This window comes from Hylaeus volcanicus, chromosome 5, assembly GCF_026283585.1.
Source record: "Hylaeus volcanicus isolate JK05 chromosome 5, UHH_iyHylVolc1.0_haploid, whole genome shotgun sequence".
NCBI lineage: Eukaryota > Metazoa > Arthropoda > Insecta > Hymenoptera > Colletidae > Hylaeus > Hylaeus volcanicus.
Genome location: NC_071980.1, coordinates 25,373,201 through 25,399,674, shown reverse-complemented (window position 1 = coordinate 25,399,674; position 26,474 = coordinate 25,373,201). Strand labels below are relative to the sequence as shown.

At 39.1% G+C, this 26,474-nt stretch overlaps 1 protein-coding gene across 4 annotated transcripts in view; it reads left to right on the top strand.

The window, feature by feature from the left end:
* The window catches only part of LOC128876532 (uncharacterized), a 137,183-nt gene that overhangs the window by 96,554 nt on the left and 14,155 nt on the right, over nucleotides 1-26,474 (top strand). For all 4 annotated transcript variants that reach the window (XM_054122988.1, XM_054122986.1, XM_054122987.1 and 1 more), the window contains exons 2-3: nucleotides 18,025-18,070; nucleotides 23,403-23,535. In XM_054122988.1, the coding sequence (XP_053978963.1) occupies nucleotides 18,025-18,070; nucleotides 23,403-23,535 (179 nt within the window). The remainder of the gene's footprint in view (nucleotides 1-18,024; nucleotides 18,071-23,402; nucleotides 23,536-26,474) is intronic.

Sequence of the window (26,474 nt, the reverse complement as noted above, 5' to 3'; positions counted from 1 at the left end):
GTCTATTGCTTTCATTAAAGAGACTGTAAGGTAAATTACTTATCAATGCTGCGTAAAGCGAGACCACTTAAAGCGAGAAGATCTATATTAATGAATGAGCGTGATATTAAAATATATTAAAGGGTCTATTGCTTTCATTAAAGAGACTGTAAGTTGAAGTATGTATCGATGCTGCGTAAAGCGAGATCACGTAAAGCGAGACGATGAATGGTCTTGGCGACTTCTCGCTCCTTCCTTTGTCGACGTCGACCAAAGGAAGAGAGGAAGCTCTTCCTTTTTCGGTGTCCTACGACAGAAGGAGCGACCACGACACGAGGGAAAGGGTAAGGGTGTCCCGTGGCTAAGAATAGCAGGCGGTAGCCGTTTGGGCGATGCAAATTCGAGACCGAAAACATTCATGATGTATAATTCATCGTGCGGACTGGCTGGCGTCTGCCTACACGCGATACTACGCGTGCTCTCGTGACAATGACACAATGTTTGCGGTTACCGGAGAGTGTGTACCGATACGTTTATACAACCGCTCACGTGTGTATTTGGAACATACACGCGAAAGCTTGGACAAAGCTCAGCCGTCTACGTACAAATTCGGAGTGAGATCTTCGAATCGGATTTCCTCGACAGAGGATTCGTATAGGTTGGCTAATCTTTGGCTGGAAAAGGAGGCGAAGACTTTGAGCAATATTTTAGTTTAGTTCTTGAACCAAGAATTACTTCGTTTTAAAAATTTCGGTATTAAAGCACTTGTTTGTCTCCAACTTTTTATGCCAGTAGTAAGATTCTCTTGGAATAAGAATTAATACTAAACGATACGTTTCGTTGGTCATAGAATAATAAACCATTTATTTAAGAAGCCAAGTAGTTCCATTGTTTGAGTATTTTAAATTTCAGTGGCGAAGATGTTTACCGTCTTGTTCAAATATCAACAGTTTTGCACTGTTTCATTCTGAATTGCTTAATTTTATTTAGAATTATCAGGTCTGTTTTGTTTTACTCAGTTGTCCTGAGCTTTCTTCACTTCAAAACTTTGTTCGAGTTTCATGAAAAAATTCTCTCGGTGTTGTTCATATTTAATTTTCTGCGGTTTTCTTTAAATTTGTTCTGTTACATTCAGTCTCTCCAATCACACCTGTAAATCCATGCACGAAACGCGTTGAAAACAAGCGTCGATCCTAAACATCAATGTAAACAAACCACCGTCTACGTGTACAATTTTCTTTATTCACCCCTAATACCTTGTCTGATTTCGTAACTTCATCGACTGTGCAAGAAAGCTTGGAAGAACCGCTTTCACCGAACTTTATCGCGCACCCTAATGGCTGAAGTTTCCTCCTGCGCCATGGGGGCTACCAACGAGAAGAAACGAGAATGATAGGAGGGCGAACGTCGAACGCTGGAGTTTGAGGATGACGATGAACCGCGTTTGGATTCCGCGTGGCGATCGTTGAACCTGAACAAACGGAGCAATCGGTGATACGGCTCGTAAAGTCGTAAAAACAAAAGTATCTCGATGGAACTGCTCTTGATACTTGTGTAGGTATCTACTTGGAATCCAGATCCAGTAGAATACGGACATGGCGTACACAGTCACGTCTAGAAATACGAATGAAGGTCTACCTAAATGCAAGTTCTTCAGAGATTTCAGTGAAAAATACAGGAGAGTCGAAATAGTATATCCTTGAGTTTTATGTCAAAGATTCTCACCATGAACAAGCACGTCTGTGTACTTTGATTTCCTGGAGAAATTTCGAGTGAATATTTTTGTTTGACAAGCAAAACCTTGTAATATTAAAATGGGAATATTTAGTTTGAGGATTTCTAAACGGAAGCGATGGGATTTTCTATCTCTTCAAGGATTATCAATTATTACTTATTAAATAATAATTAATAATTAGATAAGTGATCACCTGGACTCAATCAGTGTAATAGCTTATTATTCAAATGCTTGACAGTTAATACTAACATCAATAATAACGCGAAGGTAACATAAATGCTAATCTATAACAGAGCTGCGCTCTGTGGTAGATTTAAATAAGGAAAATAGATGGCTGTTCGCGACGAGTGCTTAGTACCGCAATCATTACCAGGACTGTAACTACGTAAAACATTGTTGTCTGTTTAATGAGATACGGAAGGACTCGTTCGCAGTGAATTATTGCGTCAGAATCAAACAGTAACCGAGGACATTTATTATCAGCAATTAGGTCGTTTCGAATCGAGGTTAGAAGAAAAAGGCCGTGCTTTGGTCGGCTGGCATTGAGATTTATTCCATCAGAGCGACGCTAAGTAACACGTCGCCAAGGAAATGTTGCAAAAATTATAGTACCGCCATTTTGCCATTAGCCAATTAAACTCACGCGTTCAGCAAAGTCTCGCTATGTATAGAAAAAAGACGAGAACGATGACGAATGTGTAATTGAAGAGGTTTTCATGATAAAATAAAAATAAAATAAAATGCAAGGGATCGATATTAACACAGTGTTAAATATCAATTCGAAAAGTCTTTCGTGAAAAAACCAGAAGAATTTTAGCAAACAAAGAAACTACTATAATCATAGGAAAACAAAATACATAAGTGAGTGTAGAAACAAAAGAAAAGCTTGATTAATTATTAACTAAATAGTTGTTTATTCTCAAGATAAGTAAGCTCATTCATTCTACTCATTTACTCTATTATTTATAAAAAAAGAATGTTATCAAACAGGCACAGAGAGATTAGTAGAATCATAGGAAAGAATTCTACAATTAAGTGTAGAAACAAAGAAAGGCCTTGAATAATTATTATCCGAACAGTCGTGTTTGTTCTCGAGATGGATACGTACAAAGAAAAACTGTATTGTTCGTGGGATGACACGATACTTTGTAAAACGCAAGGCCAGAAACGAGAGAAAGAAGAAAGAACAGAAAGTGCAGACGTCTGTGGCTAGCGTGTCTGACTAGTGCGGACCTTATCTACTTGTATTCGTTCTCCAAGCATGTTTGCAAGCCATGTCGAATAGCACTCGTGAATAGCATTTATACCAACTATGCATATGCTTAAATCACAAAATGTTCAGGAAATTTATGAAACGTGTGTTTCTTGAGAAGCATAAAAACTGAATAAATTTAACAAAATTTTCTAAGATGAAAGAGCAATTTACTCAGACCTTCTTTCCATAGAAATGAGCTACGTTTTGTGTGTAGTTTACTTTTGAACGTTTCGCCGTTCAAATGGAATTCTTATTGTCGATGATGACGTTTCAATTAGCAAGTACTTGGGTCTCTTTGTGAATGCTTTCAAAAATATTTTTGGCGCACTACCGTATGGTCAATATTGTGATATAAAAGGCACCGTGTTTTAGCACATTTTTTTTCTATGAAACAACGATAAAAAAAAAAGTTAAAAATTGACCGAACTCTGTGGGCCGACTTCTAAAATTAGAAATACTCGGCAAATTTGAACGCGCGATGACTATGAATTCGTTATTCGCCGAGTTTCTCGGTGTCCGGTTGTTCGAAGAAGGAAGCATGTTTGTTGAGATCCTTTTGTAAAACAAATACATGTTTCCGAACACAATTCTAAAGCTACTTACGGTACGAGGAATGCTAAAATGCTAACGAAATTAGGCGCATCTCAAACATGAATGAAAATTCTAAGCGAAGCGTTTCATTCAGCAAAAAATAATTCTGACAGCGAAATACATACAATGTAATCACTATTTGTAAAATATTTTAGTATCGCGGTGATGTATTCATGAATATGCGCATTTCGCTAACAAACTTAACGACTTAATGGATATTGTAGCTTCTTCTTGATCTTTGTATTTAGCGTTGACCGTTAAGTAATAAAGGATAGTCATACTCGATACTAATAAAACAACACTGTGTCAGACCACCTAGACGCGGTTAGGTAATCGTTCGGCTATCAGAACTATCAGCGCTAATTAGCAGCGTCGCGGACCGTCAATTGGATATCGCGTTCTCCTTGTCTGTACTCCTGATTGGATATCACCCAGCCATGACGAAGTCCCACCCGTTTACCAGATGCACGCTCATACATCCGCCTCTGAACTGGTTCTGCTCTAAGAGCAGGGTTCCACGTTCTCCATTTTCCTCTCCTTCCTCTCTCGCTCTCTCTCTCTCCCCCCTCTCATCACGCCCCCCTTCGTGCTAGCATCATTACTCAGTACAAATCACTCGCTAATTACATCTAAAACGACTTCGGCGGATGTAGGGGAACTACATAGTTGAAGCCAAAGAACGGTAGCGAATCTTCGCATAAGCTAGTAGCCTAAGATTATTCAAAATTTGCACCAAGAATTTACTAAAAACCAAAATCGTCCATAAATTCAGGAAACGCTCAAGAATGTTCGCAGCCTGTGATGTAGAAGGTATAGGTAAAATTTATTGGAATCAGTCTTTACGTACATTACGACACTGTTGTTTTTATGAAAATATTTTAATTGATATTGAGAAACAGCGAAAAGAAGAGTGGAAGGGTAATGGACGATAAACGGTCTGCGAATTTCACGATTATCAGTGCGGCTTCTTGTGATAGAAAAGTCGTTAAAGGCAAAAGGTCTCGGTCTTTAATTTCACGGTGCTTTTCAATTAACCTTTACCGATGGCGTCCATTTATGCCACTGTAAATCTTCTCTCTGAGCTCGATTCTTTTATTCCTATTATATCCAGCACTGCTCTGGAAATTATGCCCGATTGGAATTCCATAAACGTATCTTTAAATAAATACATTGGTAAATATAATAAAATAATAAAATAAAAATACGAAGCTAGCATTTTTTTCCAGGAAGGTCACTAAATGTTACTGACTGCTCATTGAGACAAGAAATTAAAAATATGTATACTGTTGAATTTCTTATACAGAGAAGTTACGAAATTTAATTAAATACTATAATAATATATATCCCTTTACATCCCTTTATCCCTTAAATTAAATTCTCTTCGGAAGCAACAAGCATACTTTTCATGACCGAAGACCATTAATTTACAAATTGTTTAATTGCAAACTTTTATTTACAATTTTTGTAGTTGCCTCCACTAAATTCCTCGAGTAAATTTCCAACTTTTTCATTTAATATATATAATTCTCCGATCCAAATTTCAATTTTTATTCGGCCAGTAACGACGAACGATTGTTTATATTTCACTCGACTGTGGAAATTTTTATCTGCCGGAGAATTATGTCCCACCTCCGATCAATGCCGTTACTATCTGCTCCGAAGCATTATCGTGGTTGACGTCTAGCGAAATTGTTAAGTATAGTAGATCGTGAATGACATTGATGGGCGCCTGATAATTTTACTGGGGTAAGCAAACAATTCGATTAGCTTTACTGGTCACGTTGAGCAATGTCAGCGAACAGGTATGTCGGCGATGCACGTTAAGTCATTGACGTAACGTTCCTTTTTTGGGTCCGCTCCACGCGACTGATTTCATGAAATTCCTAAAAACGATTACACAAATTCCAGCGTCCACTTTGCGAGCTTATCGCCGCATACTCCCACGCTTCTGTTATCGGCGATTCTTAAATGCTCGTTACCTCACATGAATACTTTCCTTAACACGCAACCGAGCCAAAAATAGTATTCGCTGGCCCATGAAATTTATTAACCGTTTAACGAGGCGAATTAATTTTTATCGGTACATGTTAGATTGCTGGAAAAATAATTTCATCTTTTAGCGGTTAAATTTCAAGTGTCACGGCTCGATTCAGAGTGAAACGTACGTTAATGAAAATATAAATAATGTTTGTTGCTAAGATGTTGGACGGAATCTAAGATTTTAAATGACGCGTTGAAGCTTTTTCCAATGCCAATATCACTATTTGAACTGTTTACTTTTAGTTATGGAGCTATGCAGAAAAGCACTCGTCATAATATGCAGAAACAATCATTAATAAGAATCCTCCACATGAATTCCGACACGTCTGTAATTTCCATAATTATTGTATTCGATTTTCTCGTTTGGAGGGATTCTCAAAGTATACGTAATCGGTGCGATCATCAGCAAAATCGATCGCTAGACGAAGTTCGGGTTCGTTGGCTCAGGTTGCCAGAACAGCTCCCTAAAAGTGCGCCAGCTCTTGTGTGGATTCGTTGGCTCCCAGTTTCATATGACCAACTCCGCTGACTCATCGTCAATGTTAGATGCGAGAACGAATTGTGAATTTCTCAGCAATGATTTTACCAAAGCATGTTTCGCAGCGTCGCTGGAACGCCAACTGCTGACTTTCCTCTTGTTGTCGATTATTAACTTGGAGATCCTTCGAGGAGGAGTGACCTCTCGTTCGGTCTTCTTCAGTTTTGGCCAGATTTGCCCAATTTTGTTCAGTTGCATTCAAGTTTCTTCGGATTTGTCCAGTTTTGATCGGGTTTCGTAAATACTCTTCTGTCTCGTACTACATATTTCATTCAGTTTCGATCCGTATTTTTCAGTTTTCTATAGCTTTTTCAGGTTTACTCTAATTTTCTTCAGTTTTCTTCGTTTTAGATCAGTTTTTCGTTGACTTTATTAAAGTTTCTATCAGGTTTGTTTAATTATGTTCAATTTTCTATAGCTTTCTACAGCTTTCTTCAACTTTCTTCAGCTTACTTCAGATTTCTTTAGGTTTATTCAGATCTTTCCAGTTTCCTTCAGTTTCTATCAGTTTCGTCCTATTTCATAAAGTATCGCAAAGTTTTCTTCTGTTTATACCAGTTTCGATCAACTTTATTCAATTTTTCTCGTCATTTCCTTTCGTTGTCCAATGTTTCAAATAATATTCAATTCCGTTCGCTTACATTCAGTTTCCTTCAGTGTTCGCGAGTTCCTCACGGTTCTCTTCACTTTCCAAAACGTTCATTCATCATCGCACCTGTCCATCCATGCATGAATCACGTCGAGGACGACCAACTGTTTGCCCGAGACGTCCCCGTAGATAAACCAACGTCCACGTGTACAGTTTCCTTTATTCCCTCTCTACTATCTCGTCCGATTTCCTAACTTCATCGACGTCTCTTCAAAAAAGCTTCGAGTAGCCACCGGTTTCCCTTCGTTGTCGATTTTAACTCGATGGTCCCTCGAGGAGGAACGGTTTTCTTGCCCCAATTGCGCGGCGCGAACGGTTCCCGAAGACACACGTAGGACGAAGGCAAATAATTCGGCTGAACGTAACGGTAAAAAAAAGTGGAAAGGCAGGGAGAAGAGCAGTTGTCTTCCTGTCGTCACAGCATACACCGTCCAGATAGCGTGAGGGTTCGGAGAAACGACAGAGAGAGTTAAGTGACGGTGGGTGGGCGAGATGGTTATTTAAATGCCTATAGAATCCATTAGAGATTACAGGTCGTACAACAAATGTCCGCTTGGATGAGACTCAACGAACGGCGACACCTTTCGGAATAAAAGTTTCCTCTTGCACCGAAACGAGTATTTGAAATGATAATTTGTAATCGTGTATACGTATCTTCGTGTGTGGCGTTTAAAAACACAAGTAACGCGTCGCGCGGGTTAATTGTACCATTTCTTTGGTACGTGGCGAATTTCTGTCATTATCATTACGCGAGTACAATTTACATATACACGCATTACATTATAATACCTATACGTAATATTTAATATATATATAAACAGTCAGTCTCATAATAGTCTCTATGTCTACCGAAGAAAGTCTAAATGATACAATAGATTTGATGTTTCCAAATAAATTTTTCATCAGAAAAATATACACGTGTAATGTAAATTCATGTACATATTTATAATGTAACATTCATTCGGTAACATCAAACTTATCATTTGATCGAGACGAATTCTTGTAGTAGACACAGAGGGTACGAATATTTGTGGGACTGACTGTAAATGATGTTACACGTATATGTATAATAAATTGGTGTCGTACTTGCGACATAGAAGGTGCTCCAAATCTCCGTAGACTTTCACCAAGCTAATTTTCAGCACCTGTCGTATCGTGAGCCGAAGTTTTCTTTCCCAAAAGAATCGGCCATTTGAAAGCGAGCCTTCACGGGCCCCACGTAATTCGTGCGTCGCTTCTTTTAATCTCCGCCGTATAGATTTTCGTGGCTGGTGTCACCGGGAATAGCCGACGATGAATCACCGTGAAATGGATCTTTTACCCCGTCGATCGAGTACCATCGAGCTGTTCCCCGCATTCCTGGCGTTTTACTTAGGTCTACTTAAAAGGGTTGGATCGCCCGAAGGCTCTTAGGGCGGATATCAGGTTCGAGCGAGAGTCCTCTTCTAGGCCTCGTCTCGGACGAAACTACTAAACAAGGCGCATCCTGCGGGACCATTCATTACTCGACTCGCCTCGTTCGTTAAGCGAGCGTCAGTTAAGAAGGCCACGGTTAATTGAGTTTTAGGAATTCATTTCGTCGCACGATAAACCCGCCGGTGGCCTCCTTCGACGGTGACCGACGTCTGGGAATCTTCGAACGTCACGATTTTTATTGAAAAACCACCGCGTGGAATGCTACCGCCCGTCCAATTTTCAATTTCGTCGTGACTCGGACTTCCGCGTGTCATTGGGTTACCTTTTACAGAAACATATACGCAGTGTCCGGATTTGACACATATTACAGCGTCGGATGGCCCACCCCAATGGATATGCATAAAAATAAATATGTTTTGTGTACATTAGGATATACAGTCAGTCCCATAATGGTAGGTTCGATGTTTCCTAATGTGTGTTTGTACAAATATATTGATGTATATTTACATAGATGTATAAGCTTTTTCATATACATTTTTCATATTCATATTTGTAATGATAAATTCATTTGGTAGTACCAAAACTGTTATTTAATTTAGTCAAACTTGTTGAATAGACATAGAGGGTACGAATATTTATGGGATTGACTGTGTATTGCACGACCTATTTTATGTAAATTCTGTTTTGTTCAATTCGATTTAGTTTCATTCAGTTTTATTCAGTTTCTCGTAGGTTTCTCAATTTTAGCCAGTTTGTCCAGCTTTTTTCAAATGCATTTAAAACCACAACTATGGATGACAGGACTTTTCACTAAGAAATTAAATAATAATTAATTCTGAAGAATCCGCGGTAGGATTCATGAATTTGATAAAATTCCAGAAACAAGTACTACTTTACATTCAACAAAAATAAGTTCCAGATGTATAGAAACGAAGCGTCAGGCTCATATAAATTTTCACGAGTAGTTTGGCAGTCAACGTGTTAAATTTATTTTGAATTCAAGATGCCTGATCTGTCTTGTTCGACACCTCGTCTTCAAAATTCTTCCAAACCTCGCGTAAACCTTCCTAAGGCTACCAAAATTGTACAAATCACGGGTTAGGTGCAATTCCGAGCGTGGCGTCTACCATCTCCCATTAAATCAAAGAAGGCGCGATCCCCCTTCTTGGAGCGCCATCATAGATATTCAATAGTCATTTTTTTCCATCTAAGGAGGGAAGAAAGGGGGAGTGACGAGGAGCGTGTCAGAATGAATGTGACGCCGGCGGAACGTCGCGCGGCTTCGAGGCAAAAACCGCGTCGCGTACTCGTCTCGCGTGTCTCCTCCTCTTCTTCTTCTTCTTCTTCTTCTTCCTCCTCATCTTTTGCTCTTCTTCCCACCCGCCCCAGGTTGTCCTCTCGGCCGTGGAACACTTGAAGCACGACGACAGTCCTCTGTGTAACGTTCCAGGACGCGTCGAATCGTCGCTCCGTCTCCTTGGTCGTTTCTCCTAAGCGAGCGACGTCGGCGACTACTATCTGCCACTTCACGTTGCCACCAGCCTCCGGAGTGTGCTCCTCGTGCCAGGAAAAAAATCCTCGGCTCAATCAACGACATAATTTGCATGCCGCGGCGTACGCGCCACGGAAAAAATGATCGGCGACTCGATTCGACGCAACCTGGCCTCGAGCGTCTCGCGTTACCAGCGCGTCGTGGAAATTGCTGATTCTCCTGGCAGTTCCATGGAACGACGACCTGCGAACTGGGTGAATCCGTGGACGCGTTCGCGGAAAGGATTTCGTCATTCGACACGTCAACTTTGACGGGTTTATTGATGGAACGCACGGGGATTAATAACCCAGAGCTTTTCGCCAGACTTTGCTTTTGTCGGTCAAAAGCGTGGTAAATCATTCGAACGTTAGTTCGATGACGATGAGAGAGAAATACTCTCCTTAGATCAAATATACGCTATATTTGCATTTTTTTTTTATTTTACGAGGTGTTTTGAGGTATTCGGAGTTTCATGAGTCACCAGTCTTTTTCATGGGAATTTGGTAAATCTTTGGAATAAAGGTTTGTTGACAAAAGGATCGCATCGTCCCTCAGAGCTAAGATATTCTATCAAAAAATTCTTCGTTATTCAAAGTGTTTTATAGGGAGATAGGGAGATACTGATCTCTTAGCTGCTTCTTTATACTGCTTCTTTTTTTCGTATTTGCAGTCTTTTACACCAAAGGGTAAATCACTTTTCCTCATATATTTTCAGCGCACTACCATCACCCAAAAAATAACGCATTTAAAATATTGCAAATTTTCAAACACTCAACGCCAAAATATTCGTTTCCTCCGTTTAAATCTATTTGATTTATGTTATAGTAACCAATGATTGCTTTCGTTATCGTTAAACGATCATCTGGCGCCTTTCGGAATAAAAGAGAAAGTCCGCGACGTCTCCATTGACAAAACCAAAAGATTTACTACATTGAAAAGCATTCAAGCAACGAAAGTCACCTGGCGTTCGCGTCGACAATGGCATACCTCAAAATGTTTCCTAAACAAGCGCGGCGAATTGCGACAAATCATGGGCGTCGATAAATCTCACACGACAGTGGCAAATTGTCATGTCCAATCGCTTAGGCGAGGCACCACATTGACAGCAGCGAGTTCGAGATTAACGAGCAACGCGTGCGATCAACCTCCTGTGAATTCGACCACCAAAAGCCCACAACAAATCATGCTACGGACTCAATTTCTGATTCGATATACGTTCCTCGCAATTCATTGGACGTGCGTGGAGAATTCGTCGAATAAATTGGTTTTTCGTGGACACGGTTAATCATAGACGAGTTGAAATGGCGTTTTGGGTGAACTATTAAACGATTAGAAAAATATAGTTTATTTTAAATACTAACGACTTCGTATATGACGACTTCCGAATGAGTTTATAATTAAAATGATTTCCTTTAAGCATAATAAAGAAATGGAGACGAACTCTGGTACTCTGTTAGTATATTCCTTTATCGCACATGGCAGCAGTTAATGTTTGACTAAACATTTTTCTATTGCCTTTTACAAGGTGCTTTCACCAGTTTTTCTTTTTATCTCAATATCGTTTAATAACATTCGTCAATAATATTTCTGTAAGTAATAGTTTGACTAACCACAATTTCACCTGGAACGGACAAAAATTACAGAGAAATTTTAAACAGGGAAAATAATATCCTAATCTTTTAGTCGCAAATCGACTAAATCAACCAACAAAGCGACAAACCAAGAAAGGGTTTAATCACTGTTTCGATGTGATTCAGAAATTTTTTGTTGGGACCAGTCACATTTGTCCACCGAACATCGTCACTGTTTCCACGAACAAAAAATGTATCTGCATCATCCAGTCATTTCGTTTGCCTAATTCAAATGCTCCAGTTAATGCTGTGACCGCCACGTCACCCATTTATGGGTGACAGAGCTTTTCACCGAGAAGCAAAAGCAGTTAATTTGGAAGATGAGCTGTCAAAAAAAAAAAAAAAAAAAGTGGATCTGAAAACTAGAATCGCCATCTAATCTAAAAATAAGTACCAATCTAAAAATAAGTAAAGACTCCTATATAAAATTAAGTAGAAACTATGACAAATATTGGATTATGTGGTTTTCAATTGTCTCGAAATAAAGTTTCTCTGTTTGTCGAAAGATTTTCATAATTTGCTCACAATCAGGAATATAATTTGAAGCGACGTGAATTCACGTCGCGTCAAGTGTCAAACAGACTGGATCGAAGAGATCAAGTACATCTTCCTGAAGATTTCTGGCATTTCCCGTCTCCAAAGGTACTGCTACATCGAAAGGGGAGAGTCCAACAGGAATGATATTGCTCGTTAGGGGGAATGAAGGTATCATCCTCCGCGTCTACTCGGGGCATCTAGCCGACAGTCGGTGTCCAGCTGAGAGCCATCGGCGTCAGTAGCCGCGTTTTTCATTCGTGTGTCGGGGCCTATTCAAGTGTTGGCAGTTTTTCACGCGGCAGGCGACAAATATCCCCACTAAAATCCCCTTTAGATGAGTCCCTACGTGGTTGGGGATGTCAAGCTGGATTGTATCCTCCGAGGCATTCGCCATGTTGATCTCACGTCGGTGACAACAAAACCGCGGCCAAGACTCGTACTCTTCTACAAACTCCTGATCGGTCGAACACGTGGACCAGTTAAACAGAAGTGATCGTGCAGCCCCCTGAGTCGCAGAACAAATTCGCGGTTGAATACCACGTTCTCTTGGCTACCTAGACAGCTTCGTCTTCTCTAGTCCAAGTAGACAGTCCTATCATCGTACCACGACAGAGTTATCTTAGGAGAGAAGTCCAATTGCTCGGTACCAATCCCAAACGTCTCGCGAGGATCCATCTGTGACGTTGAGTCCACTTCGTTCGTTGCGTCAGCGTTAACAAACGACTGACATCGATAGGACGTAATCCAGGGCTAATCCGAGCAAATTCTCAAAGAATTTCGACGCCCACGCAATCATAGAGGAATTCGTTCAAGTACTGTCAAATACGGACCCGAGCAGCATTTCTTCTGAATCGATTGTTTAATATCGCCTCGCTCGCGCGACGGTAATCAGTTCCCAGCGAATCTATCGAGCGATCGATGCCGGTCATCGGTCCAATTTGGATTTCAGACGAATACACGAAGTGTTTTGATTGTGTCACGTCTCGAATGTCGTTGATCTCGCTTTTGGGTTCTACCATGTGACCTTTATTGGCTTGTAAATTGTGTTGTTTCGATATATATATATATATATATAAAAACAGCTGATCCGTGAGATCTTGAATACGTGAATGGGAAGAGAATATTTCAATCTCTAAGCCGGATTAGTGTCGCGATTCGTCGAGCTTAGGATGCACGGATTGAGATGACACTTCAAAGCGGCGACACGCAGATATGTTTACGGCGATTCGGTGAGTTATGGCAGAATTAATGACACCTTTGTTGATACGCGTGAAAGATTTCGTGACGGAGAATTATCCTAATTGAATCGTTACTATTCAAACAGCTGGTTATTTATTTTCTCGCGTCGTACTGTTGAGTATCGTTACTTTGTCGCATTCGAATTCGATGACACCTGAAAAACAACGTTTTCTGAAGTTTGGAACGTGTTTTTATGGAGACATTGCGAATGATTCTTAAATGTTTCTTTCCGTACGATAAGAAATCCTTCTTTGGCGTACCGATCGTCCGCAATAAGAATTGAATATGTAAATTCAATATCTGGGGTAAATTAAAAACTGTATGACTCGTTACACTTGCACGGCTATTTAATTAAACAAACAGTACAAGTTACTGTGGTTTCTCAAAAATATTGTAATTTATAGATTTTATAGAGAATATAAAATACTTAGGTCTTTTATGCAGCCAACCTATAAAAAGATTAGATTTCCGAGTTCTCTCTACTTTTTTATATAATTTCAATGATTATAAAAAATATTTAAATTCATAATCGTTTACCACTTTTATAAGTAACCTTTAAAGAAATTGCTGTTTCCATACAAATTTAAATAAAGAAAAATTGTACAGGTATATATATATATATATAAACTTATATGTTTACAACAAACGTAGGAGAAAGTTGTGGAATTTTATAAAGTAGTACATTTTGTAAATTCATATTTCCATTAATTTCGACTAATTGTAAGTTTATGGTTAATAAGGTATCTTATCAGAGTCTCACCTGACAAGAACGGTTCTGATTCATTCCACGAATGGTGACTCGAGTCTAGGAATGTACGTCATGGAAATCCTCGGAATGGCAGAGTTGCCCCCATAGTCTCACCTTCGCGTTCGACCTCGAAGAGGACTCTTCTCATCAATAGTAGAAATACTGGAAATACTGGATTTTTCACGGAGATCGTGCCGCTGTGTATTACGACTGGTGCCACATAGTCTGCGCCGTTAGAAATTTTCCTCGTTACCCTACCTGTCCCCCTTGCGACGCGCCTACCACTGGGACGCTGCTTAACATTTTCTTCGTTGCGTGACGACTGCTGGGAAATTTAAATTTTAATCTATCCCACGAGTTCCAACGGCGCGAATGCCTGCATATCGAAGTACGATCGAACGTTTACTTGTAACGTCCGCATTTTCCCTTGACAAAAATTAATTGTCAGAGGAAACTGCGACATTGTTATTCTGGGCCACGATGAGTCTTGATATTCTGGGCCACGTGAAAATTTGTAATCAATCATTACTCTTATACTTTTATATGGTTATAATTAATCCAGGACAAAGTGGAACTTTAGAGGTATACATTTTGTGTGGCTACAACAAATTAAGTTGAATTAATATTCGAATACCAGAATTCGAACAACAACATTCCAATATTAATATTCAGGTACTGGTATTCAAATAATAGTGGACAAAGACTAGTATTCGAATGACAATATTTAGATGCTGATTGTCGAATAATAATATGCAAATACTGACATTCGAATATTTGTATTTAGCTAATAGTATGTAAATAATGATTATTCCAATACTGGTATTCAAATAATAATATTAAATGTACTGCTGTTCGAATACCAAGATACATGAAACGGATTTACAAATACAAAATCGTTCAAAGGCCGCGTTGCTTTCATCCCGCACATAATTTTACATCAACAGCAACGTTATCAATCTAGCAAAGAATGTTTCACTTTCTACAGTCCATAAACTTTCTCGAAGATTGCCGTCCTGAAAGCGTTCGTATTTATCGCGAGCCGTTAATTCCCGTCCCGGATTGAAACATCGAATCAAGGTTGTTATTTGCCTCTATCAGTGTCGCAGATTTACGACAGCGAAAAGAGGAAATCGGGAAACGTAGAAATTAAGACTAACGACGGAGAGCGTGGTAGGTTGTAAATAATAACCCAGTTGCGTACACGAGCCGCGTGCGGTAAGCCGCTGCAACAGCTTGCGTAATGCGAATATTGAATCTCGTGTTACCGGAGCACAGGTGAACATCAGCGACCAAGCTACCAATGATTGTTAGGGACTTTCGTTGTTTGTTCGATTTAACCCTTCCTGGGTCGTAGGTATATTTAACCCTTCCTTGGTTCATAGATATATCTAAAACGTATTTAGACGCACAATCAACAAATATCAACCTATAAATACAACTTGGCGATTAACCGAGCAGTTTCAAATGGTTTCAATTGACGACGAAGTGAGTTAATCACAGGAACGAAATTTCGATATCCTAACATACATATCGAATACTTGTAAATTTTTTAATCAAGACTGTAGCTAGAAATACTCTAAATTACCAACGACTCGATGAAATAACGAATTTTTCCATTCTCCGTGTTATAATTTGACAGTGCCTGGCCAATAATCGTTCGTCTTTTTTACGATGCTAAAATTTTGTTTTCGCTCAATTGGGAACTATGTGATCGAACATTTCTAGTAGTTCTTTTTTTAACCTTGTTGAATATAAAAATCCCGTTCGGATTGATTTTCTTCGACACCTGAAATACACGAATTTGTGTAGTTCTTCAATCCAACGCCCTGTCGCCCACATATGAGTTAGGTCAACGTGTCGAGCAAGTGTCGAGGACACCTTATATGTATAAAAAGTCACGCCTTCAACCCGTTAGTCAAAAAGCTAAGCATTTTAAATTCGAATACCCTATTCAATTCGAATTTCTTCGTCGCCTTAACTTCGCATATAATTTGTTATCGTGATTTTACCGACACACTTCCCCCCCCCCCCCCCACTTTCCACGAAGGTCAAAGAAGGTATGCTTCAATTCTACCGTTAAATTTGCACGACGTGTGACTCCGCGTATTTATCACCCAGCATTTGGAGAGCTGTACGTCAAACTCATAATGCACGAGGCGAGGCACAAAAAACGCAGTCAACTCGGGTTTCGTGGTTTAATTGCAGCGCGGCCACCGCGGAAGCTTCAAATGAATACTTGACCGAGTGCAGAATGCTCGACTTCACACACGCAAACGATTCTTGAAAATTAATTCACGTTGCGAGCGATTCTGGAACGCGATGGAAATGAGTCAACCTTGTGATGCCACTTATGACGCCACTCGTGCTACATTTCTCCGATAAAGGGACGTTGCAAACGTTTAACGGGAAATTTATAGAAAAGCTTGGAAATCGTTATGCGATTTAACTGCAGCGTGTGGCTAGAAAAGTTTTTTTTTTTTTGTCTAATTTAAAACGTGTAACAGCTATTATAATAACTAACTACTCGATAAAGAGGCTAACTAAAGGGCGTAAGTATAAAGATAATTACAGATTTAGAAGAACAGAGTTGTATTGAATTTTGGAAGTTTCGTTGATCAAGTAAATGAGTAAGTGAGTTAGTGAATTTTATTCATAAGGGGGCGAAGTGATGTAACTTGACTATGACACCTAATGTACGAGTCTTGCACTCCTTCGTTCTTTCATCCATTTAATTCTTGCTTTAGATTGCTTTGGATTTGCATTTGCTTGCATACCACTCTTCGTAGTTCCCTGACATCCCTATTGGAAATGTTCGGAGCCCCCTGTCCTCCCTATAGCTCGGTTACCTCGGGGTTGCTAAACCCATACTGTAGCTACAATCGAACATAGCTACAGCCCCTGAGGGCTAATTTGTTGACCAAGTCGAATGATCTCTTTGATACCAACTCTTACATTACTCGCATAGAAACTATTCTATTACATTAATTGCATCGAAGCTGCGATCAATATCATTATCTCAATTCCAATATCATCAACTTCTTATTCTTAAAGAAATATTAAAGCAACGATGTCCTATCAAAAAATCACAGTGCAATAATTATTCAACTTATTGATACTTTTTAAAACAATAAACTTTACTCTAAAATAAAGAGTTTTCTTTCTCGTTACTTTCTCTTTCTCTTACTTTCTCATTAAGAAACAAAGTCACAAAGGTCCCTTTACGAATCTCTTTATTTGCAGTCGTCCAATGAACGTCACGCGAGAGGTTTGCTCTAAAACACGCACAATACTCTGTTAGAAATGCAAAATGAAATAGGAACATCACGCGGAGCAGTAGTTCGACATTCCGGGCACAGAAATATTATTAACGTATCTGGATGGAGATAGAATCGTGAATTAGCTACACGTTGCAATTTGTCGACCGTAATTTGTTTCCACCGCTAATTATCTCGTACATGTTTTCCTTATCTGTCAGATGCGATCCCGCAGCGTTCCATGCTTTCAATCTGTGCCGCTGCTAATAGTAACATCCTGTATATCGTCGTACGCGACCGTGGACCGTAATCGTGCGAAATTTATTTGAATATCATCAATCATGGGGAGATCGCGATTCGGTTGCGTGATAGAAATTGAAATCTTGCAGGTGCAACAGCAAATACCAGTCGTGGCTCGAGACACGTTTCCTTCGAGCATAACCTTGCGTACTACGCGCACAGTTCGAGGAACAGCCTTTAACCGAGAATTCAAAGAGAAACGGTTTAAATTTTATCCTTTTTTTTTTGTTTAAATAAAACTGGAATGTTTTGGGACTGTTGCAGCATAATAAAAAGTCAGAGGTTTTGTTGTAAAAAGTTTTACGAAGTAAATAAAATTGTATATTTATATGGGCTGTATTTATACTCGACGGTATAATATCGTAATTGAAATTTGTATTTTTATATCGTATGGGTTGCATCTAAATTAGAACTTTTATGTATTTTCCGCTATTGGAACACGAAAGCTTTTATTATAGTAATTTTAACTATTTTGACAGAGTTCATTGAAGAAGTTTCGTGATTGTTGCGATTTTATTTCATTTGCACTTAAACTCAAGAAATTAGAACTCATCACGTTTTTTTTTTATTGATTGTTGCAGGTTACCACAGCTTGCCGTTTTAGCGAAGATTTTGTGCCTCCTGATGGTGAGTACCTCCACCAAGTATTTCCATTTTCTAAATAGCAATATTAAACCACTAACAGTCCTTTACAGAATCGATTAAAATCCAAATTTTTAAACTTTTAAATTTGAAATATCAAAGTAAACGCCTTGCGAGTTGTCTACAAAAAAAAAGTTGACCCATAGAGGGTTAAATTAATGAAGAATCCTAACAAACAACTAATTACGGAAAATATTAATAATAAGTACCACCTACGGTGTTTCGAGATACGCCATTGTCCCGCATTACCTTCGAAACGAATGCAAAATGCGACGCCTATTGCCACAACCGACAAAGCACCGGCGATATAAATTTCCACGATGGAAAAACGAATTCCGTATATAGCCCTCGTGTAACTTCTGTATCGAGGAGAGATACGATCGCTCCACTTCCCCTCAATTACGTTCAAAAAAGGATTCCAGTCGTCTGGAGTGTTTTCGCGTTGTATCCATAGTTTAAGGGAACTACCGCTGACCCAGTTGGGTTGCCTTTAACGAGCCGTGTAAAATTTGAACGAGGGCTTTGGCCGCGTTCGTGCGGATTCCGTAAACTTCCATACTTAACTTATTCGATGGATACGTAAGCGGATACGTGCCAGATCTTTGTGTTCCAGCGGTGACTAGGTCAGATCAAAGATACACGTTGCACGAAGAGGTCGAGGATCGCGTGCTCCGAGTCGATCCCGCGACTCTGTATAGCCCTTCCGCCTGACACTTTCGCGATATTCAGGGAGATGAATCTAGGGATCGACGTTACGTGGAAATGTTCACAACATGGTTGACACTTTAAAAAAAAAAATTCAAAGCAAAGGCTTTTTCTAAGGGAACTTTGCGATTTTGTTTTTTTTTTTAACGAAACACAGTGTATAAATTTGTACACGGTAAAGGTGCCGGCAGGTGACCCATTAATGCTCGAAGAAGTTTTCCAGAAATTTAAAGCGTGAAATTTACAAAGCTTTCGAACCTGATAATTCTGATCTAAACGAAACTCTGTGCGAATGCAAAGCATGTTATACAAAAGACCAATTTCTCTTTCTTGCAATCTTTCTTATAATCTTGTAATGTAACATTTATTCTTGTATCTAAAGATCTTATTACTACAGCTAGCTACTTATTTAGCAGTTTGCAAAAATATGAACTTGTGTGTACCACTTTGATATTCGCTTGTATAATTATCGACTCTCTTTCTAGTTCGAGTCGCTTGAAATATCATCGAAACCTCCCGCGTGACATCTGTAGCGTCCCCTTACATGACTGAATCGACGATTACGTCGGTGCGCACCTTACCTGCCATATATTAATGGCCAGCGCTTCCACTCCTACGCACTCGCGAGACCAACAGTTTATATGGCCGACAATGGTCGGCGGTTTCGAGCTCTTTGATTCCTTGTCGTGTACATTCATCTCTCTGCCCGTGTAGGAAATGACGAATTACATACACACTTCAAAGTCTACGGATTTTTCACGTGGCGCCACATCGAATGTTTTATTTCATAATTTTCGTCTCCCACGCTTTCCTCAAAACTAGCGTCTCCGTTTAACGTAAACGGTGTACTTTCTATGTCTTAAAGGATTAGGGGTCTTTGGAAATTTCAAAAACCGACATCTCTCGATTTTGCTATTCTCTTCAGCTGCGACATTTCGCAGCTCGCTAGACTGCGAATTTTTATGCATTTATGACAAATGAAGATATGAAGGAATCTATGAGAATGTCCATAAATGTTAAAGTATGTAAAATATCATTGATGAAATATACGTTGTACTGTATAGATAATAGGACAAACTTTTATTTAAGTACTTTCTCTGTATCTATGAAAAAGTTGAGAGTCGAAAGAATCGAACGAAAGTTCTTTGGAGTGAAGAATCAAAACTCGACATTAAATAAACAATTTGGTGCATTCGTTGGTTCCCAACGAAAAGATCTTATTGAATATCTCTGGGGTCGGTTATACTTATTGTTAAATGGATCTCTAAAAGTCTAACTGACCCTCCACCATGCTCGTTCGTGGCCACTGCAACAACATCTTTTATTATACTAGGAAGAATGCAAATTACGCATCTCGACCCCAGTGCATCGATTTTCGATTCATCGATCCAAAAGAATTTTCGTTCATTCATCAAAGATCCAATTCTTGCGACTCTTGGCTCATTCCAACCGTTTCTTACCATTTTTCGACAATGGTAATGGTTCTCCGACGGTTACGCGATCATTTAAACCGCTGGCATTCAATCACCTTTTTATCGAGGTGAGCGACACAGAGTTGAATCCATTATTTATTCCCACGAAACGTTGCTTCGCCGTGGAATTGAATTGCAATGGGCGCTTTCATGCGAAATAATCAATTTTTCTTTAAAAATTTGCAATTCGCTCGAATTCAGGTTTGCGGTTTCGGGATGAAACGATAACGAGTCTGGTGACGCAAGGTCAAAGGAAATTAGTGCCTGGAATTCTGTCAATCGTGTCGAGTAATATCGTTAACGGAAGTGACGTGTATAGAAAATACACGGGCGTGGAAAACTGTCACAGCGACCAACGTGTTAAGAGGTTATTGTGCACACATGCTACGTGCATATATGTACGTACGTCGCGTGCAGCAATCGCTTTGCTATAAAAAGCCTTAACCGCAACCGTATACGTAGCATTTAGAGGATAGGAAAGTGGCAGATTGATAACGGTCAGCCTTAGCCGCAGCTTCAAACGCGATCAGCTTCCAAGAGAAATTGCAGTATGTTTCAGGTAATACCTGAGAACTCTGAATTAAATCAGCGTTTCTCAAACCGGGGACCACGAGTACTCGGAAAGTACTTCTACGCCGTTTCGTAGTTTGAAGTTTGAAAAAATAACGTGTAAGCGATCCCATGTAGAAAGTCTCGTTGTTATGCAAGTTACGAGTTATATTAGCGCCAGTGGCACATTAGAGAATTATTGTGCGTTATGAAACTTTACGTTACTTGCGGTAACATTAAATTAATTGTTTCTGTATACTTCAAACATTGTAACATTATTCCGTATGTAATGATTCACGTCGGTTTGCGAGCAATTCTCGTCGTTTTTAGTTTCGTTTATTACTAAATTTAAATAATTTTATTAACCAAAATAAAGCGAAACTCGTATCGAAGAATATCAGCAAGAGGGAAGTAAAATGTAAATAACGACAATATTTTATAATAATAAGTACGCTTTGTGGCTTTCTGTTAGTACACTGATTCTACTTCGTACGTCACTTTCATTCGATTCATTACTACTTACAGTCTTCAATAATAATTTTACTTCAATACGTCATAACTGCTACCGTGTCACATGTTACGTTTCTAATATTTTCAAAATAAAAATGATCCAAATTCAATTTCCAATCATTCCAAGTCAAATTCATCAAATTAACCAACCCTCTGGAACCCTATGGATGCGAAAAAGTTACTCGACTAAAATGAAAATAATTTTGTGTCGACGTTCGATAACGAAAGTATCGCAGCACCTACGTCAGTTGTTTTCGGGGTTTATAGAGGGCTGTCTGGTCATCGTAGCATTGTTACGGCGCCACACGACAAATAAAATATCGCCACATTCTGTCGCCATTAATGGACAGCTCGTGTTCGCTCGTTAACAAATCTCGCCGTCGGTATCCATCTTTTGTAGTCTCGCCTGTAACGACGTTCTTCTATCTTTCTCCGATACCGCGCATTTTTACTCCTCCAAATGAACTGCAAAAAGTAGCTGCGCGAACGACTCGGCGAATAATTCGATGCTGCGTTATGCGAATCGCCCCTAAAAATGTTCTTGTTGGCGGTCGTGAAAGAGTCGCGGCGTCCCTTAACGATTTCGCATTCGGTCGTCGAACTGAAAACACGTCTCGCCCATGTTTATTTATCTTTTCGTCCTTTTGAGAATTCTAAAGATCACCAATCCCTTCTGGCGATGACGACGTCGTTGCTCATTTATCAAATAACAAATTAACTCGTTCGGTGCACGGGAAAACTTGAACGGGATTGTTCTAAATTGTTGCATTCCAAATGAAAAGGTAGTATTTATTATGCAACGGAGCCTACCATTAGTATCGATGTGTCTTTTGTTGTTAAGTAATCTTTAGTAAAATCTATATTTCTCTCGTTGAAAAAGCTGAAAATAAATTCCTTAAAAAATCCTTGGCACTCCTTCAAGGCTTCACCCTCTTTCACCAAAGAATCCAGAGAAAGAGTACAGAGAATACATCATTCAAGATCCACATAAAAAATCTCTCGTTGAATTCTTTGAATCGCATATTGACCAGCCTAATATACTCAATATTTATAATTGTTTGCTGTGCTGGGTTAAGTTATGGCCCTCATCTCTCTTCGTTCATTGTTGTTTATCTTGTCCAAATAATAGAAAAAAAAATATTTGCGATTGCAGATCTAGGGTAAATCGTCAGGTCTAGGTATATATGGGTTAGGTCACAGCCTTATCTCATTTGCCTTCCGCTACCAAGCGTGAACCACTTCCGAGCTTCCAAGCAGTTGTATCTCATCCAACTAATAAAACAAAAATATTTACAGTTGCAGGTCTAGGCTAAATTGTTAGGTCTTGGTGTATATCTGGATTAGGTCAGAGTCTTATCTCGTTCGTTTTCACTACCGAACGTGTCATACCTCTTCCAAACAGTAATTTCATCAACTCCAACTATAATAAAGGAGCAAAAATATTTACAAGAACGACACAAAATATGTCAGATGAAATATTACAGGTTGTGATTAAAATGTTAGATTCGAATTATTAGATTTTCCCGAAAGTTTCTTTCGCGAGTTGCACTCAATTATTTTGCGTGATTGTGTTTATATAAATAGACGATCTATTGGGCTGTCTGGAAAGTCCATGGCGATTTTTAGTAGGCGGTACAGGTCTGAATATATATCGAAATCGGTGAAAACAAATAATACGTGTACATTCCTTAACGGGTGGAAAGGTTGTGGAACAAAATGGTACATATATAATTCAATAAATATAAATGAAAATTCAAATATGCCTTTGAAGTTTTCTTAAAAATAGGCATGAACTTTCCGGACAACCCAATAATTTCATAGATATTCATGTTGTAACAGTAATGGAGCAAAATGAATTGTGCACAATTGTGTAATGTAACATGAAACATAAACTATTGTGCATGCATTTCTTATTAATAAAGCGAAAGAAAGTTTTGGGACAACCTAATACATCCCAAATTATGTCTGCTTTAGATCTTGAATCTTTTTTAGGTAAGGGCCTTATCTTACTGTGAATCCTTTCTTTCGAGCTGCGGTTTCACTTTTTCCAATTAATTAAACACTAATATTTACAATTTCAGGTGGTGATGTGCGGGGCGGTGCCGGCAATGGTGCGCTCCGTGAGTCTCTACTCAACTTGTAGCAGCGGCAATGTTACCGTAATTGGCCGCTCAATCAAGGCCATGGGACGCGACGATCACAATGCACCCTACCGTAAGTAAGCTTGTAATTAATCACACTGTCCCAGCGAATCATGAACAGGACTAAAAAAATCTGAATCATTTCACCTATTTTTGTTACTTGTCATCCGTTTCGCTAACGTTGGGGAAAAAGAGTTCTCCGAGTAATTCCGAGACATGATTGCATGTAAAGGTTTCTCTTAAAAGAGTCCCTTGATCTTTAATAACAATTTATTTCATAGTTCAAAGAACGATATTATCATTCAGTATCTAATATGAAGACATTAGATAAAGGAGCATAGAAGTTACCGTTGTCGATAGCATTTAATAAAATAATTATTTAACGTTCTGTCACTTTTGGACAGAAATGGTCACTTATGAAGTATTACGCATGAATCAATTAAATATCAATATCGATTGTACCTATTCTGTCTGATTGCTATTTCCTCCATTTCAAGAATGACCAAAATAAAATTGTAGAAAACATTCGAAATAAAACGTTTAATTAAAAGTAATTCCCCATATCGTATGTCTTCTATTTGATAAAATCCAAACATATATTATCTGGATCAGTTACACAATTTATTTTCCTGCTATCTTGAACATTATCCGAGAGTTGGAGAAAATTTTTAGTTCCACATCGTGCGTCATCCGCATTAAATATTATCTGAACGTACGGTCGGAGAAAATGTGTAATTTGTAGTTCCACATGATACGTACTCCTATTTGTAAGAACGCTATTCATGACTATTCTAATGTCGGTGAAAATGTGTTCATAAATTAGCGGACGTCGTTGCGGCAATAAGAGGGTAACGATCACAGGCTAGGTTAATAATATCGGTATCATGCCATACGTCAAACAGGACATTATTAATAGGTTGGCCGTGCAAAATTTATTGCCGCGAGTTGGAAATAAGGCCAGCCACGCGACACCGCCATTTAAGCAGCTTCCGAATAAATTCATCGTCGCAACGTGTGAGGTCACTGCACAGGACAGGTCGATTGGTTAATCGAATCGAATCGGGCAGTCGACCGACACAGGCCACTCGACCGTGACGTTATCTTCCCCAATCGATAGTTGCCTAGACTAATAAGGATTCCAAACAAAAGAGTGGCGAACTTCTCAAAGAAATAAACGTCTGAAGCTACGGCCACTAAAGATCTAAATTTATAGCGATCCTTATCGATCGACTAGGGTCAGGGCCTTATCTCGTTCGCTTTCGCTACCAAAGCGCCACCGTGGCTTCCAGGCTACAGTTTTATCGCCTCCAATTAATAACCGAGCTCCATTTCCGCGGATCGGGAGAAAGGAACGAAAGGAGCAAAAGAAAGTGGCCATTGAAAACAGCGGATGAATTACACGGGGGAAATGTTTACAATAAACGTTTGTTGGCAATGGGAGCGAATTGGCTTTCTTGGCTGAAAATATCCTGTCTATGAATTTGCAAGGTGTTTTAAGATGTTTGAAATTCCATAAGAAACTTCCATAAGAGTCTTTCTTGAACAAAATTCAGGTAAAATCTTTGGAGTAAAAGTTTGTTTTCTATAGGAATGAATCGGCATCTTTAGATAAAATTATACGCTGCTGTAATTTCATATACCTCGATTACTTCATCTCACAGAACAAGAGATTGTCCTCCGTTGCTAATATTAAAGTTACTCGGTATATTTCGAATTCGATTTCTAGGCGAACGACCCTGAACCCTACTAGCTAGAGGCGCGACGACGCTCCTAATAAATCAGCATGAAAACGGGTACAAGCTCGGTTCCTCCACAGTCAAAGACGAGATAAACAGTGTCTAGTCGAAAACAATCGCGACGAAACGAGGCGACGGGACGCTGTAATTCATCCTGAGTTTTCGATGGCCGTTTTCTTTTACTCCTTTCGTTCCTTTCTCTCAGTCTGCGTTAGTCGACTCCGCGGAAATAGAGCTGGGTTATTAGTTGGAGGAGATAAAACTGCAGCTCGGAAGCCAGGCTCTTGTCAACAAACTTTTAGTACAAAGATTTACCAAGTTTACGCCCGAGAATAGTAGGCTCTGTAAAGTGGAAACTTGCGGAGCCCTAGATGTCTCTAAACACCTTGTAAAATGGAGAATTCATAGATAGGATACATCAGGTCAGAGGTACGTCAACTACCAGCATGTGTCAACTATTACATCAGACTCATATTTCTGATTAGTACAGCAATAAATGAAACAATCGTTTAGGAGCATGTAATGGTGATAATATTAGGTAGACTGGAAAGTAATGTCGTTTCTTTTACATTAAATTCAAATAAATTTTTGATAAATTTCTATTTTTAAGCAATTACGTAATCGTCCTCGTTATCAACAGCCACCCAGTGTGCAAATTTTCAATGACCGATAAAAATCAACGAGCCTGTTGAGTGATAAACAAGGATTTAAAATTGCAAAAACGACATTACTTTCCAGTCTACTTAATACCTATCTAATAGATAGTAGAAATCCCCGCTTTACATTGAATTTTGTTAGAATCGAATAGAACGATTTCATGACGGATTACGACACTTCAACGTTTCCTATTTAATAGACGAATACGAATGAATGATCGACACAGTAACTCACATAAATTTCTGGAAATGCGTAAGCATGACGTAGTAAAGTAGTAAAAATTGTAAACACAGTGTCGAGCGTAGTATTTCTTGGAATAAATTGTCAACAATCAACTTTACATAGTTTGTCTTCGATATTTAACGAGTTCCTTTCGAACGATTTTTATGAAACTTGGTATGGCAGGGGTATTTGGGATCGATGATTTTAAATCTGAACTAAAAAATTATAAATACAAAATGGTGAGTTCAATATGGCGGATCAAAATGCGAAAAGTGATTCGATTTGGATGAAACTTGTTATGCAGGGATTTTCTGGATCGCTGATCCCCAATCTGACCTCGAACTTTGGACATTCAAAATGGCGAATACAATATGCCGGGAAAAAATTCAAAAATTCA